Here is an 18,439-nt window from a genome sequence, read left to right on the forward strand (position 1 = left end):
AGGGGGAGACTGCGGTGTATGAGAGGTGGTGCCTCGGTAGTGTTGGTAGATGGGGAAATTTGGGGATAATTTAGTGGTAAGATTATCCTGAGTTTGGGCCATTGATAGAGCGGGGTTAGTTGGGTAAGATGGGGGTGACTTCCCTGTAGACCAGGCCTGGTACATCTCAGCCATTTGTTGCTTGAGTTTAAACATCTCTTCTTTCATTTTCCCGACATCCATCTCCTCTATCTCAATACCTGTGTCAACATCTGGGATAGACATACTTTCGGGTATTGGTCCTTTTGATCTCGTGTGATAATGATAATATGCCAGTATACTCTTAGAGAAACTAACTGCTTGAATTCTGGAAATGAACAAACTTGTTAGTTTTGAGAGTTTAACACATATATAATTACACGTTGAGATGCAATGCTCCTAGACAAGTAACCCCTTTCTACTATGCATTTGCTTGGCTGCTTGTGTCGTCCCAGCTTTCTTGAAATTTTTATTGTTATTCACTTTTATTTTATTTTCTTATATACATTTTTTATTGTATCGTGGTCGAATCTTATAGAGATTGCCTACGTATCATGCCCCCGCATGAATCAGACCTTGCGTAGTTCGGACCGTAAGGCAAACACTTTTATTCATTATACAAAGATGGAACAGACATTACATTTGAAAACCTTATAAGAAAATGGTTTGAAACACACACACTTAAATCAAAATAAAAGAAACAACTCTTAACATCTCACAACATGCCCCACTTTCCACTTTTGTCGTCAATCATTGGATTATCTGCTCAATGTGGGGCTTGACCTGGATGACCTCCCAGCGTACGATACATCCTTTCCAACTCCATAGCTAGATGACGGGCAAAAATGGGTGCATGCTCTGTAAACCTTTCATAATCCATTCCTTGGCAGTTTACATAACTTTGAGAGGTGTAGACCGCCAGGTCGTGGATTTGTGCCCTGAAATCTTGGAGACGTTGGTCTTGGTTCTGCAATTGCTGCTGGAGAGTGGTGGCTATATCTCTGACATGGTCCTCACGATCTAAAGCTGACTCTAACTGAGCTCGGAGTCTGGCCAGATCGAGTCTTGCCTGCGCTCTTTCTCTGTCGATGTCTGCTTGTTGATGTTCTCTGTTGTATCTTCTCGCCTCTTCCAGTTGTGCACGAAGTTGGTCTTCTGAACGTATCCAATGGACTTTTTCCTTTTTGAATTGTGCCCTGTCTTCTTCGGATTGCCTTACTTGGCGTTCCTTATTAGATCTGGCTTCTTCGTTTAATTGTTGGATTCTTTCTTTAGCTTTGCTCAACGCCTTTTCGTTTTCTGCAAGAATGAAATCATAATCTTGCATTCTTTCAAAAAGATTGGCGATGGTTTTTTGATCCTTCCAACTCCTCATTGGTGTTTCAGAAACTCTTTTCATTTTTTGAAATCGAGCGTGAAGATTTTCATTCTCACAAGCTAAACTCTTCTTTTCGCCTTCGGCTTCTTGTGCTTGCAAATCTTTCTCCAGACTGAGGCTCCTCAGATTTTCCTTTAGGGCATGGATAATTGCTTTGTACCCTTTTTCCTTTTCTCCCCAAATCAACCGCTCTTGGATTTTATCATTAAAGCTATGAACATGGGGTCTTTTTGTTGGCCTACTTAGCTCGGGTTCTGGTACATCATCCACGCGAGACCGTTTCTCAAATCACCTTGCATACCCTGGATTTATTTCACCCCTTGTAGTGTCTGGGACTTGAGTATCACTTTTCAAGTATCGACATCCATTCCACATATGTTGAATTAGAGCCTCGGGAATAGTGGTTTTAGGTTGTAATTCGATTACTTGTATACTCAAATCTTTATCATCAGGAACTACTTGGTATCTCCCTAGTTGTCTTAGGACTCTTAGTGGCGCATATGGCTGGATGCTTCTCAATCCCAATAGTAGCAAATAACTATTTGAGGTTGACATGTGTATCACTTCCCTCATCGGGAGCCATCCCAAAGTCCACTCAATTTGATTTGCCGTTAAAGCCCTTAGATGAGATACCCATGCTTCTATCCCTTCTGGGGACTTATAATCTTTTGTTCTTTCCTCATAACTCTCGATGCAATTATCATTGCTTGGCCCATACTGTATGATCTTGGGCTGTTGTTGGAGATGTTCAATCACCCACATTTGCAATAAAATGTTGCATCCTTCGAAGACTTTTGCTCCTGATTTACATAAAGTCAACGCCCGATAAATGTCTGAGAGAATGATTGGGACAAGGGTGTGATTTTCCTTGGTGGTGAGGACCTGCACAACTTTCGCGGTGCGAATATCAATTGTTCTCTCTTTGTTTGGGAAGACCATGATTCCTAGAAAAGCCACTATGAAAGCAAAGCGACGGTGAATCTGCCAGGTGTCTTTGTTTTTCTTGTTAGTAAGGCCTTTCTCGTGAATTTCAAATCCATCTGGCTTTCCGAACCTTGAATACAAGAAGTTGAAAGAACAACATCCGTTGATGACGTTGCTTTTCCTGATTTGATTACTGATGTTCAGAAGATCGAAGAATCGATGTACCGAGGGAGCCTTTGTAAATATTAGGTTTTGATTTCTTAGACTTCCGTCAAAACCAGCATATCCAGCTATCTCCTCTAATGTAGGAGTAAGCTCGAAATCAGAGAAATGAAAGACATTGTGAACAGGGTCCCAAAAAGTTACTAACGCCGCAATCAGATCATCACGGGGTTTAACTTTCATAATATCTGTGAGATTTCCCAAATGCTTGACGACCCATTTTTGACAATCTTTGCCTAATTCATACCACCACATTTGAAGCTGAAATAGAAACTCGCCTGTATTCGTGGATGGGGGGTTTTGTGTGGTGCTCATTTTGTATCTGAAATTTAATTTTAATAAAGTCAAGACTCATTTTGAAAATATACACTAAAAAAATCATTTTCAATTTTTATTTATTAAACACTTTTTATTTCAAGATTTAAAACTATTTTTTGGGAATTTTCTAAAAATAACCCATTTTGTTCCTCGGCTCTCAAAAATATTTTCAATTAAGATGGTCAACAAGCAAATCCGAGGCAAATGAATGCACATGTAGCAAGTAGGATGCATCATGATGGTCTTTTTATTTCGGGTTCACCTGTCCTAGACAGACCCAACCCCTGTGTTGAGTCTCCAAGGCCAAATATACATGATGCAAATAGACGTTCCTACTAGAGATCTGGTACATGGCTGAGTTATTCTAGGTGAAAAACCTGAGGCATATTGTTCTAAACCTGGCTCACCCAAACGGACAGTTTGAGCCGAAGTGGGGGCAACGTACCGGGAGCACGAAAGTCTACCCGGCCTAGTTACTTGTCCCAACTTCGTCTTATTTGGTATGACTTTAACAGAAAGGTGGGCCACGCGCACGTGTGCACCATAAATTTAGAAGACTCAGAAAGAAGGGGGTTTCGTAGCAGTTGTATATATTCATAATTCAAATAATATTAAAGCGGTAAAAGTGTCATTTAGCACATTGGGCATATATCATGTAAAAAAAAATTAGATAATAAATAAAGCCAAATATAACAGTTATTTAAAGCTCGAATTCTTTAAACCCTGAACCAGTGGTTCTGGGTTACGGTTTTCAAAACTTACGTCCCCAGCAGAGTCGCCAGAGCTGTCGCACCTCCTTTTTCCGCGCCCGCGGGAGGCGCTTAGGGAGTTTTCTCCAATTAAAGGACAGTCGAAACGAGATTTGTTTATTTGTTTCAGAGTCGCCACCTGGGAATTTTAAAGCGTCCCAAGTCACCGGCTTTAATCCCTGAATCGAGGAGAATATGACTCTGTTTGTTATTCTGCGAACCAGAAATCCTGAGTAAGGAATTCTGTTAATCCGGAAGAAGGTGTTAGGCATTTCCGAATTCCGTGGTTCTAGCACGGTCGCTTAACTGTTTTTATTCTTGGCTTAATTATCTCGATTTTACATTTTTATTGCATGATTTTATTACCGCTTCTATTTATTTTGTTTATAATTAAAGACCCTTCTTCGAATCGAATCACGCGTACGTATATTCGTTTTATATATTATATATTTTTAAACGTGAGTAATCGTGTCACGCGTACGTGTACACAATGATATTGATAATATATTTATTAAAAAATAATTATTTTCAAAATTGTGTTTTAAATACAATCAGTAACATTCACACTTTTTGTATGATTAAGTAGTGAACCGCACATCTCGGGTTTTTATGAAGTTAATATTGATAGTCTCCGAAGAATCCCTTTTATTAAATATTCGCTCGAAGTTGCGCGAACGCATAATCTGAATTGTTTTTAGAAATATAATCAGGTTACGCGAACGTATCCCTAATTATAAAAATATTCTTGATGGTAGTATAAATTTGTTTACAGATTGTTTATTATATACACGTATTTTTATGTGAACATCATGAGAAATAAATATTCCTCTAGTCTCTAAATTCCTTGAAAAGAATTTACAATTTATTGGACGTTGATTGCAAATTATATTTTTCGCGTATTGAAATATATTCTTCGAACCATTCGATTTTAAGGAGTAAAATAAAACAACGTGTGATTAATACTACCATTTTGTGAATACAATATTTGCCTACCCAAATAAACAACGTGCGAATTACGTATAAAATTGGGAAAGAATTGATGTAAGAAAGGAAATGATATTTTCGAAGAATTTTCATTATTCTATTTGAGGCGAATGCTATTTTTATATTTTTTTTAAAAAAAAAAATTATAATCTATAAACCTAATCACCTTCTACATTACTTGTTTTTAATCCAAAATTGTAATCGATTGGTTAATTTGTTTACGATGGTAGATAGGCATCAAGTTGGTAAGAAAGGGAATTATTATACAAATCGATTCAATAAAATTGCCTTACATGCAATATAGTTGTACGTCTGAAACATTCATAACACTCTAACATCGTAATGAGCTATATCAAATCACCTTCCACTTATGGTTCTATATATATACCTGTTACCATGCCATATATGAACGTACAACTTACATCATTCAATCCATAACTAAATCAGATATTAGAATAAACTAGCAATATGGTTTTTGACATTTTCATACTATTCTTTATTCAACTAACAATGCCACAAGGCTTAGTTAATGGCCAATCTTTATGCCATATTTTCATATCTTGGCAATCCAATCATAACTATGCTTTTAATGAGATTCCGAAATAGGCAACATTATTACAACGCTCATACGAACTTCAAAAGAGAAATGATCAACTAATAGTTATTCTATCAAGTATATTACTATATTAATCAGTATGAAACAAAACTGAAATTTAAAATAATGAACTTAGACGAATGGAAAACAGAATTATAATTCCCAAGCTTCATTTATTTGTCATGTTGAAGCTTTTCACAACATGAGTTTAAAAGATATGTACCTGAAAATGAAGGTAGAAGGAGTAAATTTCAGCAGTAGCAGCAATAACAAAATCAGCAGAATACCAGTATTTCCACAGATTTGAGCAATAATAGGACCCGAGGAACCCAGATGCACAGTAACAGTATTTTTAAGAAATTTCAGATTTTTAACTGAACAATGGGATCAAATAAATCCGGACAGATTCAATGAAAGAATAATATCTCTGATTTTGAGACTTAGGACAAAGCAGACTGAAAAAGCTTTCAATTTCAAAACACAGAATCAGCTTCAATACTAGTTTCCGATGTAGAATTCTGTTTTACTGTTTCTGTTTTCCTTTCTTAACTTCTATCCAGATTTTTCTCTCTATGTATATGTATTTCTGTGTGTATTAAAATCTCAGTCTCTCTCTCTTAAAAAAAATCTGCCTTCTTCTTAAAATCTGAATCCTGTATTTATACAGGTCTGCCCCTCTTCTCTTAAGTGTTGCCTGGACCCTTTTCTCTTTTAAAAATCAGAAAATCTCCACCAAAATCTGCTTTTACTACTTTAAATCCCATTAAGTGATCTTATCCTGATTTTCAGCAACCCCATTACCCTTTGTTTTCCATTATCTCATTAAGTAATAGCCATTATCACTCCACTATCAGCACACTTATTATCACATTACCCTACTGTTTCTTTCCCAAAACAAACCTGAAATCCTACTGTTATTATTGCCCTTAATACAAAAATCAGAATCTGATACAAAACAGATTTTATAATCTGTCCAGGCTTAGTTATCTTTCTGATTTAAACAGCTAGAACCAATCCTAATCAACTTCTTAACATAGTTGTATCTAACCAACCCATGTAAATTTGAATTCAAACCCAACATCACAACAACATTATACTGAATTCAACATAACAAGTTAAACTGAATTTCAGCATTGAACTAAGATTAAACAAATACAGGAGCATTGTCAATATACTGACAATGCCCTGAAACCAACTGGTTCAGAAATCAACACACAAATAATTGACAAACTTTCTGACTTATTAAACGAGAATTAACTAATTGGGAAGAACTAATTAACCGACTTCAATGATAATAATCAATCCAAAACAAATAAGCAGGCTATTACAATTATCATTAACGGAAACTAGAATTTACAAAACAACTAATCGACGAACTTAACCGAGTCGATTATACACATTATAAACAATCACAACAAACAGAAACATTGCTATAATTCTGATCAAATAAAACAGGTATGAGATAGAATCATAGAATCAAATAAATAAAAATGTGAAAAATAAATTACACAAGCTACTGAAACAGGCAACAATATATACATCGAATATAAAAAGAAATAGGAAAAATACCTTTGAATCTTTAAATTCACACGGACACAGGGTCGACTTGGACTTGGACCTTTTGAGGCTGAACAGACTTTATTCGAAGTATTCTCAACTGAGAATACCTCGATTAAAGTCTCTTAGACCTCAATCCCTCACTTGAATTAGACAAATTCCATGACTGGAAATTTTTTAGGGTTTCAGATTTTTTTTCAAATCCGAACATTTCTAGGTATATTCGAATCAAACCAATGGTATTCTAGGCACGAGGGAGGTCAGGTGGGTAACTGGTGTGAGTTTGAGGTAGGTTGGGATAGGGTCAGATTTCACTCGAATCTTCAAATGAAGATTCGAGCAGTTCCAGGAGGATTCGAGCCATGCTACTAACAGATCCGTGGTGAGGGTATTTAGGGGAAGCTGTGGTGTTATTTTGGAGGCCATTGGAGAAGATAAGGTTTTCAGGCCAACCTTCGATTTAAGATTCGAAGAGTTGGGGCCTGATTCGAAGGAAACTAATGCCAGATCCGTGAAGAGGAGGTTGTGAGGAGTCTGGGGTGTTAAGGTGGTGACCGGCGGCGTTGTTGCCGCCGGGTTTCAGGCAATGGGGCATTAGGGCGGCTAGGGTTAGGGGTGTGCTTTCGGAGAAGATGATGAATAGTGAAGAGAGGGGGTGTTTAGTTAGGGGGCCGGGGTAGGGATTTGGATTTATATAGGGATGGGGTGGATTGATACTGTCCGTTAGATCAGGCATGATACACGGTCAAGATCAGTTCATTAAACCAAACGATGTCGTTTGGTTTAATGCCAGGGTCGGGCTGAGTCGGGGCAATGGGTCAGGTAAAAGTTATGGGTAAGGGATGTGGGATCTCAACCGTTGGTTGGATTTGATCCAACGGTCCTTGATAAAATGTGACCAAACGTCGTCGTTTGGTATTGGCCTTGAATTGGACCGGACCTGGGGTTGTTTGGACTGGGCTGGGGAGGGGGGTAAATTTGTTTGGGCCTGGATTTAGGTCCAGGTCCGATTTTTACTTTTAAAACTTATTTTACATTTCCTAATTTTAATCCTAAGTATAAAAAATCCTAATAAAAATTATAAAACAATTTTAACCTTACAAAAATATTAATTACTTTTTAACAATTATTTAACACATAGACAAAGCGTTAATCACACAGTGAAACATTAAAACTAGAACAAATGCATATTTTTGTGATTTTATTTCAATTATTTTTTAAATGCATAATTAAATCCTAGATATGCATGCAACATGTATTTTTATTTTCGTTTAATTATAACAACGTTAACATTTACGGACAAAACACAAACAATTAATAAACGCAACACAAATTCTAAAATTGCACACTAAAAGAAATTAATTTTATTTTTGATTTATTTTGGAGTAGTTTTTGTGAGGCAAAAATCACGTGCTCACAGTTATTAGCTGATTTTACGCTTATTCTCTTGTTTTCATATTATTATACGCCTAGCGTACATAAAAACTAATTTGATCAGAATTCACTCTTTTTCGTGTCTTTTGTGATCTACATATTTTTTACTCCTCTGCTTTCTGCTGTATTTGCTGTAGTTTTTGTTGAATTTGGCAAATCCCACGTCGGTGGGTTAGCCTTTTGGTAGGGAATTTTTTCCTATAAAAGGAGGCCTAATGTTTAGGATTTAAACACATCTCTCATTTGTCTTCTTATCTTCTTAAGACATTTGTATCTTCTCTCTTTAGTATTATTTCACTTGTATTTTGGAGTGGAATAAAATATTGGTTGTGTCTGAGGAAGTAAGCAAAATTGGCTGAACCTCGTAAATTCCGGTGTTGCTTTTATTATTACTTTATTGTTTTGTTTATTATTTTGTGGCTGTCATATTTTTGGTATAGTAATTGTGACTCATTCACACTATATACATTTGGCTTCCGCAACAATTGGCATCAGAGCCAGGTTACTGTCTAAGTATGCTCCGTGGTTGCAACACAGTCTGATCATCCACATCAGAAAAGATTTATCTTGGTAACTGAGTCAAGGTTCTGTTTGAGTATGCTCTGTGGTTGCAGCTTAGTCTGATCTTCCACACCAGAAAGGCAATAATCTTGATTTTTGTCGTCAGCTATTAAATAATATTTGTGTCAAAGATGGGAGACAATAAACTAGAAAGATCTACATCAAGTGTCAACAATACGTCATCATTGACATCTTCGCTTATGACAAGAATTGTGTCAAATGCGAAATTTGCGGTAGAAATTTTTGACGGATCAGGACATTTTGGGATGTGGCAAGGCGAGGTTCCAGATGTCCTTTTTCAACAAGGGCTAGATCTTGCCATTGAAGAAAAAAGACCAGATGTTATTGGAGAAGAAGATTGGAGAATTATCAATCGTGTTGCGTGCGGTACCATTCGATCCTACCTTGCTAGAGAGCAGAAATATTCATACACAAAGGAAACTTCTGCAAGTAAATTATGGAAAGCACTGGAGGATAAATTTTTGAAGAAAAACAGTCAAAATAAATTGTACATGAAGAAGAGACTGTTTCGCTTCACCTATGTTCCTGGTACCACAATGAACGAACATATCACCAGTTTCAATAAGTTGGTCACAAATTTGCAAAATATGGATCAACTTTTGATGAGGGTGACTTGGACTTGATGTTATTGGGGTCACTTCCTGATGAGTACGAGCACCTTAAAACTACTCTACTCCATGGGAATGACGAAATTTCTCTCAGAGAAGTTTGTTCGGCTTTGTACAGCTATGAACAAAGAAAGGGAGAAAAACAAAAGGGCAGAGAAGGAGAAACACTGGTTGTGAGGGGTCGTCCTCAAAATTAAATGAGGACAAAGAAGGAAAGATCCAATCCAAGATCTAAACCCAGCAAAGATGAATGTGTTTTTTGTCTAGAAAAGGGGCACTGGAAGAAAGACTGTCCGAAATTGAAGAATAAGGCCAAACATAACAATGGAAAGACCATTATGGATTCAAATGTAGCTGATTGTGATGATTCAGACTTCTCATTAGTTATAACAGAGTCATCAACATCATCAGACATATGGTTAATGGACTCGGCTTGTAGCTATCATATGTGTCCCAACAGGGACTGGTTCGTGGAATTTCAAGAAGGAGAATATGTAGTCATCCACACAGCGGATAACAACCCTCTTACCTCATATGACATGGGTTCAATACGATTGAGGAACCATGATGGAATGATCAGAACATTAATAGATGTTCGATATGTACCGGATTTGAAGAAGAATCTCATCTCTGTGGGAGCCCTAGAATCAAAAGGGTTCAAAATCATTGCAGAAAATGGAGTGATGAGAGTATGCTCCGGTGCACTAGTGGTAATGAAGGCCAATCGGAAGAACAATAACATGTACCGTTATCGCGGTAGTACAGTTATTGGGACAGCGACAGTAACATCCAGTGACGAAAAAGAGGCAGAAGCAACCAGGCTATGGCACATGCGCTTGGGACATGCTGGAGGAAAATCCTTTCAAACTTTATCAGATCAAGGATTGTTAAAAAGAGTAAAGGCTTGTAACTTGGAGTTTTGCGAGTATTTTGTCAAAGGGAAACAGACAAGGGTTAAATTTGGTACAGCGATCCATAATACTAAAGGCATTTTGGATTATGTACACTCTGATGTTTGGGGTCCTTCCAAAATACCTTCATTGGGTGGGAAACACTATTTTGTAACCTTTGTTAATGATTTTTCCCGAAGAGTGTGGGTGTATACAATGAAAAGCAAAGATGAAGTGCTGAGAATTTTTCTCAAATGGAAGATGATGGTGGAGAATCAAATAGGCAGGAGGATCAAGTGTATTCGCACAGACAATGGAGGTGAATACAAAAATGATCATTTCAATAAGGTCTGTGAAAATGATGGCATCGTCCGACACTTCACTGTTAGACATACACCACAATAGAATGGAGTGACAGAACGTATGAACCGGGCCTTGCCGGAGAAGGTACGGTGTATGTTGTCTAATGCTGGCTTGGGCAAAGAATTTTGGGCTGAGGCAATTACATATGCATGCCACCTCATTAATCGTCTACCATCTGCTGCTATTGATGGCAAGACACCATTTGAAAAATGGTATGGAAAGCCTGCTGTATATTATGACTCTTTGCACGTGTTTGGCTCAACTGCATATTATCATGTGACAGAGTCAAAGTTGGATCCAAGGGCAAAAAAGGCTATTTTTATGGGAATTACTTCTGGAGTCAAAGGATATCGCTTATGGTGTCCTATGACAAAGAAAGTAATATTCAGCAGGGATATTACCTTTGATGAATCTGCTATGGTAAATAAGGTAACAGAAGATACCAAACAAAATGAAGATGCTTCTAAGCAGGTGGAGTTTGAGGGAAAAATTATTTTTCCTACACAAGAAGCAGAGGAGGAAACAAATGAAGATTATCTTCTGGAAGGAGAGCCAGTAGACAATAACGAACCTCAACAACAACTTGAATTAATAGCAACCAGCAGGCCAAAAAGGACAATAACGAAACTTGTTCGTCTCATAGAGACGGTTGCTTGTGTAACCTCAATTGTAGCTGATGATGTTCCTACCACTTATAAAGATGCAGTCCAAAGTTCAGAAGAAGATAAGTGGAGGATTGCCATAAATGATGAAATACAGTCCCTTCATCAGAATCATACATGAAGATTGGCCAATCTCCCGAAGGGAAAGAAAGCAATTGGGTGCAAATGGGTATTTGCAAAGAAAGAAAAATTTCCTAACCAAGAAGATGTTCGCTACAAAGCAATATTGATGGCCAAAGGATATGCTAAAAAGGAGGGAATTGATTACAATGAAGTATTTTCTCCAGTTGTAAAACATTCCTCCATTAGAATTATGTTGGTTTTGGTAGAACAGTTGGATTTGGAACTAGTTCAGATGGATGTAAAAACTGCATTTTTACATGGAAACTTGGAGGAGGAAATCTACATGACTTAGCCAGAAGGATTCAAAGTTGTTGGAAAAGAAAATATGGTGTGCAAACTTGAAAAATCATTGTACGGATTGAAACAATCTTCTAGACAATGATACAAGCGATTTGACGAGTTTATGTTGCGGCAAGGATACAAGAGAAGCAAATACGATCATTGTGTGTATTTGCGCAAGCTTAAAGATGGTTCCTTTGTATATCTTCTCTTATATGTTGATGATATGTTGATAGCTTCCAAGAATTCAGAAGAAATTGATAAGTTGAAGATTCAACTGAAGAATGAGTTCGAGATGAAGGATCTGGGTGAGGCAAAGAAAATTCTTGGCATGGAGATAACAAGAGATAGATGTTCAAAGAAACTCTGTTTATCTCAGAAAGAATATTTGAAGAGAATACTTCAACGTTTTGGCATAGATGACAAGACTAAACCAGTTAGTACTCCACTTGCTCCCCATTTTAAGCTAAGTATTACTATGTCGCCAAAGGATGAAGCTGAATGAGAGTATATGTCAAAGGTACCATACGCAAATGCTGTTGGTAGCTTGATGTATGCAATGGTCTGTACGAGACCTGACATTTCATAAGCTATTGGAGTTATTAGCAGATATATGCATAATCCAGGAAAGGAGCATTGGCAAGCTGTGAAGTGGATTCTACGGTATATTCATAATACTGTAGATGTTGGGTTAGTTTTTGAGCAGGAATGCAATCAGTCTGTAGTTGGATACTGTGACTCAGATTTTGCGGGTGATCTGGACAAACGAAGGTCAACTACTGGTTATGTGTTTACTTTTGCAAAAGCACCAGTTAGTTGTAAGTCTACTTTGCAGTCAACAATTGCTTTGTCTACAATAGAGGCAGAGTACATGGCTATTACAGAGGCTGTAAAGGAGGCAATTTGGCTTCAAGGATTGCTAAAGGAGCTTGGTGTTGAACAAAAAGGTATCACAATTTTTTGTGATAGTCAAAGTGCTATTCAATTAGCGAAGAACCAAGTTTATCATGCAAGGACGAAGCACATTGATGTTCGGTATCATTTTGTACGAGAAATCATAGAAGAAGGTGGAGTCACGATGAAGAAAATTCATACTACAGAGAATCCTGCTGATATACTGACAAAAGTGGTGACTGCGGTCAAGTTTCAACATTGTTTGGATTTGATCAACATTGTTGAACACTGAAGATTGAAGAACCAAAATTTGTTATTGAGAGAAAAAATTGAAGATGTGGAATTTTGTCAAGGTGGAGATTTGTTGAATTTGGCAAATCCCACATCGTTGGGTTAGCCTTTTGGTAGGGAATTTTTCCCTATAAAAGGAGGCCTAATGTTTAGGATTTAAACACACCTCTCATTTGTCTTCTTATCTTCTTAAGACATTTGTATCTTCTCTCTTTAGTGTTATTTCACTTGTATTTTGGAGTGGAATAAAATATTGGTTGTGTCCGAGGAAGTAGGCAAAATTGGCCGAACCTCGTAAATTCTGGTGTTCCTTTTATTATTGCTTTATTGTCTTGTTTATTATTTAGTGGCTGCCATATTTTTTGTATAGTAGTTGTGACTCATTCACACGATATACATTTGGCTTCCGCAACAGTTTTAACATTTGTAACTGCCCTCTGTTTTGTCTTGTTTAACTTCTCTATCACACGAACAGACGCTGTCTCTTCTTCATCTTCATATAAGGTTGGGTTACCAGTTCTCTATTTATTTGTTGATTTTAGGCATTTACTTCATCAATTCGGTACCATTTGTTATAAGTATTTATATGTTTATGTAAACCTCAAACATAACCAAGATTTTTGCATATATTGTAGGAAATAATTCCAGGAGCAGAATGACAACTAGTATTGACAGCTATTCACGAGAAGAAACAGTAAATGATATTTTATTGAGGTTAGCCGTGAAATCACTGTTGCTATTCAAATGTGTAAGTAAAAGCTGGCACGATCTTATTAAAAGCTCGAGTTTTATCAAGAAGCACTTTAACAGCGAGAGTAATCGTGCTCGTCTCTGGTTTTGTAAGTTCGGTGTAGACTATAGACCACAGCCTCCTTTAAGAGCTATTAACTTTTTCTTGCTACCTGAAAAATTAATTGCAAGCGTCGTCCCTGCTCGTCAGAGGATTTATCGTTGCGAAGGTGTTAGTGATTTTAGAGGTATTTATGGTCCTGTTGATGGCTTATTCCTATTAGAGAAAGGAATTTTCTACTTAATGTTCGGTTTGGTTGGTGGAATCCTGCTACTAAAGAGTGTAGGATTATTCCTATGGTACAATTTGAGCTTCAGAGATTTTTCGATGAACATGTCGTGTTGTTGCAATAGGGTTAGATTCAGTGAATCAAGATTATAAAGTTTTATCTCTACGAATATATACGAATGAAGAGAAGAACGAGGTTTATCCTAAGGTGTTTGCTGCTATCTATTCGTCGAACAATGACTCCTGGAAATACCTGGACCCGAATTTTCCTTACGATAGTAACTTGTGTGAGTCCCTTGATAGTACTCATCTAAATGGAGTTTATTGTTGGTTGTGCCTAGACAAAGACAATGTATATTGCATTACAACGTTCGACTTTGTGACCGAGCTGTTCGGGGAAATGGAAGGACCACCAATTTCAGGCGAACACTGGGGGGCTCTGATGTTGCGCGGAGGCTCTCTCGCTGCTATGTCTTGTGATGAAATGGCTCAGCCTCAGACATCGTGTTATGATATATGGGCAAGAATTGGAGAGAATAATTGGATCAAAGTTTATACTGTTAATCCTCCAATAACATGGCATTGGCCTCTTGGCATATGGGAGTACGACAAGTTTATTTATGAAATGACACAAACTTATAATATTGTGTATTATAACCACACTGCTAAAGAAGTTACAGTTTTTGGTTTTAATTTTACTGATATAGGATCCGGCAGCATTTGGCCTATAACTTATAAGGAGAGCCTAGTTCCTATAAACAGAGAAAATCCGACTGAGCAGGATAATGTTGAATATTTCTTCACCAAGTTTTAGATGTATTTGTGGCCCACGTTTCTCCTATTCATTTTTTTAAATTACTTCTAGACTTTGTTGTTGCCTTGTTAGATTATTGTGACACAAATTGTTACAAAACTAGTTTGTGGTTATTCAGTTTGTTCTCTGGAAGAAATTAGATTTAATTTGGTGTCGTATATTTGTCCTCTATATGAAATATATGTGTGCAGTTGTTTATTTCTCTAATTTAGCAAATTATATGTGAGATTTTGTAAGCCTTCTGTAGAAGAGCCAAGTCATGAATATCGAAGTTAAAACGTCATCAGTTGCTTCGTCTAGTATACGTGTTAGATGCATTATGCATCATTCAAATTCCACAGAATCCCTCTACACAATAAAATCTTAACCCGTTCAAATGAATCTTTAGTTGAAGAAGACGACATTTTTTTCCTTTCGATTGAAGATTATTCTCATTTTTATCTGAAACAGTATAACTTTCCTTTCGAATTTTCATTTTCTCAAGTTAATTCATTCGAAATTAGGATCATGGAATGATAGGTGCATCATCTATGAATATAAGGAATGGCATGTCATTAGGACTTGAAAATCGATAATTGCAACTTGATCCTATAATTTTTGCATGTCAACTTGAGGCTTTCGTCTTAATTAAACTCAAACTCATAACGTTTAAATCGTGATTCTAAGGATGGAAGGAGAAGAGAAATAGTGTATGGATCAGAAAGATAGATTTACTAAGCTTCAACCATATATTTTCGTATTAATATGCGTATCAATTAGCGATACTACATAATTTTAAAACGGATTTGGGATAGTGTATAGAGTCCTTTAGCACCACATTATATTCATAGAAAAAAACTGGTATAGCACTTCTTCAAATCCTTGCTAAGAATTCCACTTGTCCTTCAAATCCTACCGTCAAAAGAAGAAAAAGGTAATTAGCTACAAGGCAAACATCCATAGATTATATAATTTCTAAGATGATATTGATAACTGGCGAAACCAAATTTTAAAAATCTGGTGACACCCTCTAGGGGAAAAGAATTGTGGTGTTTATTTGAAAGAAATTAAGCAACATGAAAAGTGAAAACACATACTTCAACGTAAGTAGTTTACAGACCAAAAAAATGAATTTGAAAAATTTAGGACAATGACTGTCACTCCGTCGTGACTCCACCCTGAGCTGTAGTAATTATTTACTAAACATTATAGCAATCTTTCATATTTAGGAAAGCGTCTAATGGACTGATTGAACAAAATTTGAGCGGATTAAAATGAAGGAATCTTACATAAATGTCCCAAACAAGTCCCAACTTACCAACCTCTACTCATTAAACCTCTAGCTATTAATTATAGACTTACTAAAACTAGTCAAGCACATATAAAAATTAAAAATCCACATAAGTAAGGTTCTTTCTTTCCAAGAATCACACATAAAAATCTCTTTCCATATTTTTAAGTGTGATTAGCCACATTAAATCTAAGACGTAAAGGAAATTTCATGGATGAGGTAGCAAATAAGGTGATGAAATATAAAAAAATATATATATATACAAGATTCCAAAAATCTAAGCAAAAAAAGATTTTTTCAATGGACATGGTTGTGATTCATTGAAAATATATAGATGAGTCAATATACAAAATTTGAGGAAGATTAGAGGTGGTTTGGATTAATTTTGTATCAAAATTCGTAGTTAAGATCGAGTTCAAAAAATTCTTCTATGACACACAAACATGTATCACACATGTATCTCACACGCATGTATATATGGATATACATGTGATACACATTTGATACAAATACGATACACAATGTGATACACAAATGATACAGAGTGTAATACACCTATAATTTTGTTTTTATGTTCATCTTCTACTTCAAAATTTTTCAATTCAACCCACCTCAAAACTCAACCAAATCATCCCAAAACTGAGATTCAAGCACTTTAAAGTGTACCCAATCTATTCTAATAACACCTAAAAGAAAGCAAAAATTTAACCTTTTTTGGCTACACATAGCTAATTGGCCAATATTAGTAATATTTTATGAATTGGTCAATTTTTATAATAAGTTACTTATAAATGAACATAGATGATATTTTCCCTAAATAAATTTAATAAACAAAGGTGTTAGGTCATATCCGCCCAAAATTTCTATGGATCTAGATAGGTGGGTCAATTTAAGCTAAGTTAATAGATCATAATCCTATCCAGACTAGATCTAACTAACCAAACCCAAAAAAATTATTTTTCTAAGCTTGGATAATTTTTCACATGGATCACTTGGCTACATAAGCTATTCATATTAGCCCAAAATTTTAGATGGCCTAGCTTGGATTATACACAAATCGAGCCGCCAATGAATATATGTCCAACCCAACCCGTCCAAACTTGGACGAGTTGATCAGTTGGTTATATTTTCATCGGCTAAATGTCACACATTCTAGATATAATAGCGCGAGAAGAAGTTACTTGGAGCAATCAACTGTAGGGTTGATGGGTATTTTGGTAGTAAGTTTGCAGAGGGTAGGGAGTTGTGCTGCTTTATCAACGTTTACAGGGAAAGCTTGTGCAGCAGACTTCAGGCAGCCGCATATAGCCTGACGGTCCGGCTGAGACGCGGCGGCTTCTTTGTCAAGAGCTTGTGCTCCACTGCAACAGGCAACACTAGGGGACGACTCTCCACTCATTAAGAAATTTTGGCATGGGATTATCTTCAATATCACATCACTGCATTGAACCTCTGCATTTGCAAAACCTAAAACCAAAGAAATTACCATCAAAATGACTGCTAATAAAGTGTAGGTAGGAAGGTTTCTTGACATCTTTCTTGAACTTTAGGAACCTTAGGTGAAATTATGTGTTTTTTTGTGAATGAGAAATGGTTATGAACGGATGTCAATTTATACTGCTCTAAGATACGGTCAATTTTGTCATTGATCCAACAAGCAATAGGATCTTCCCTTTTTCTGAAATGATTGTTTTTCTTTTTCAGTGCGAAAACTTAAAATTATTGAAGGTAGTGACTTTATGTAGTATCATCTTTTAAGAGAAGAAAGCATCCAAGTGTAGACAATTTCCAAAAAAGTTTGATGAAAATTGGTTAAAGGTTAAAATCATCTTAATATGGGAGTTACGTTTTCAATAGAGTGAACGATTTGATTATCATTATAAGAAAAAGGAAAAGAGCAAAGAAAACAAAATGATCTTCTTTAAACACAAATTAATGATCTCTCCTGTATCTTGTGTATAAAAATCATAATCATCTTAATATAGGTGGCTGTTTCAATGTGAACTAACTCTGCGGATTATACTTATTACATAAAAACAGCAGGCTGGGGAGGGGGGAGAAGATTTAAAATATATGGATTAGCTGTGCTAGCGAACTTGCAAATGTTAGATTCCTATAACCATGAAGAATGTAAACATCACCTTAATATAGAAAATATTTTAGTAGAGCAGAGTACAGTAGAAAAGAGGAAAAAATATAGGAAAGAAGAAGAAAGACAAGGTGTCACGATCCGAAATTCCCACTTTCAGAACGGTGATGACGCCTAACATTACACTTGCTAGGCTAGCCAACGTTAGAATAATTTCAACCATTTTTAATAGTTCAAGTGAAATGATAATAAATCAACCAGATTTTTTTTGTTTAAATAAGAGACAGAAATTTCCTACAATTCTCAAAATCGGTAGTACAAGTCACAAGCTCTAGAGAGTTTACTAGAAAATCTCTAAATACAACTGTGCCAGAATA

General features: G+C 36.3%; 2 protein-coding genes across 2 annotated transcripts; one reads left to right on the top strand and one right to left on the bottom strand.

Moving 5' to 3' along the window:
• The first annotated feature begins 13,526 nt into the window (after positions 1 to 13,526).
• LOC107779860 (putative F-box protein At1g14315) lies at positions 13,527 to 14,703 on the top strand. Its single transcript, XM_016600358.1, has 2 exons — positions 13,527 to 13,911; positions 14,015 to 14,703. Exons 1-2 carry the CDS (start codon positions 13,527 to 13,529, stop codon positions 14,701 to 14,703), a joined length of 1,074 nt encoding a protein of 357 aa, XP_016455844.1.
• A 2,447-nt stretch (positions 14,704 to 17,150) lies between these two features.
• On the bottom strand, positions 17,151 to 17,507 carry LOC107779861 (non-specific lipid-transfer protein-like). Its single transcript, XM_016600359.2, has one exon. The coding sequence runs from the start codon at positions 17,505 to 17,507 to the stop codon at positions 17,151 to 17,153; it is 357 nt and encodes a 118-aa protein (XP_016455845.2).
• Between the last annotated feature and the right edge of the window lie 932 nt (positions 17,508 to 18,439).

This window comes from Nicotiana tabacum, chromosome 8, assembly GCF_000715075.1.
Source record: "Nicotiana tabacum cultivar K326 chromosome 8, ASM71507v2, whole genome shotgun sequence".
NCBI lineage: Eukaryota > Viridiplantae > Streptophyta > Magnoliopsida > Solanales > Solanaceae > Nicotiana > Nicotiana tabacum.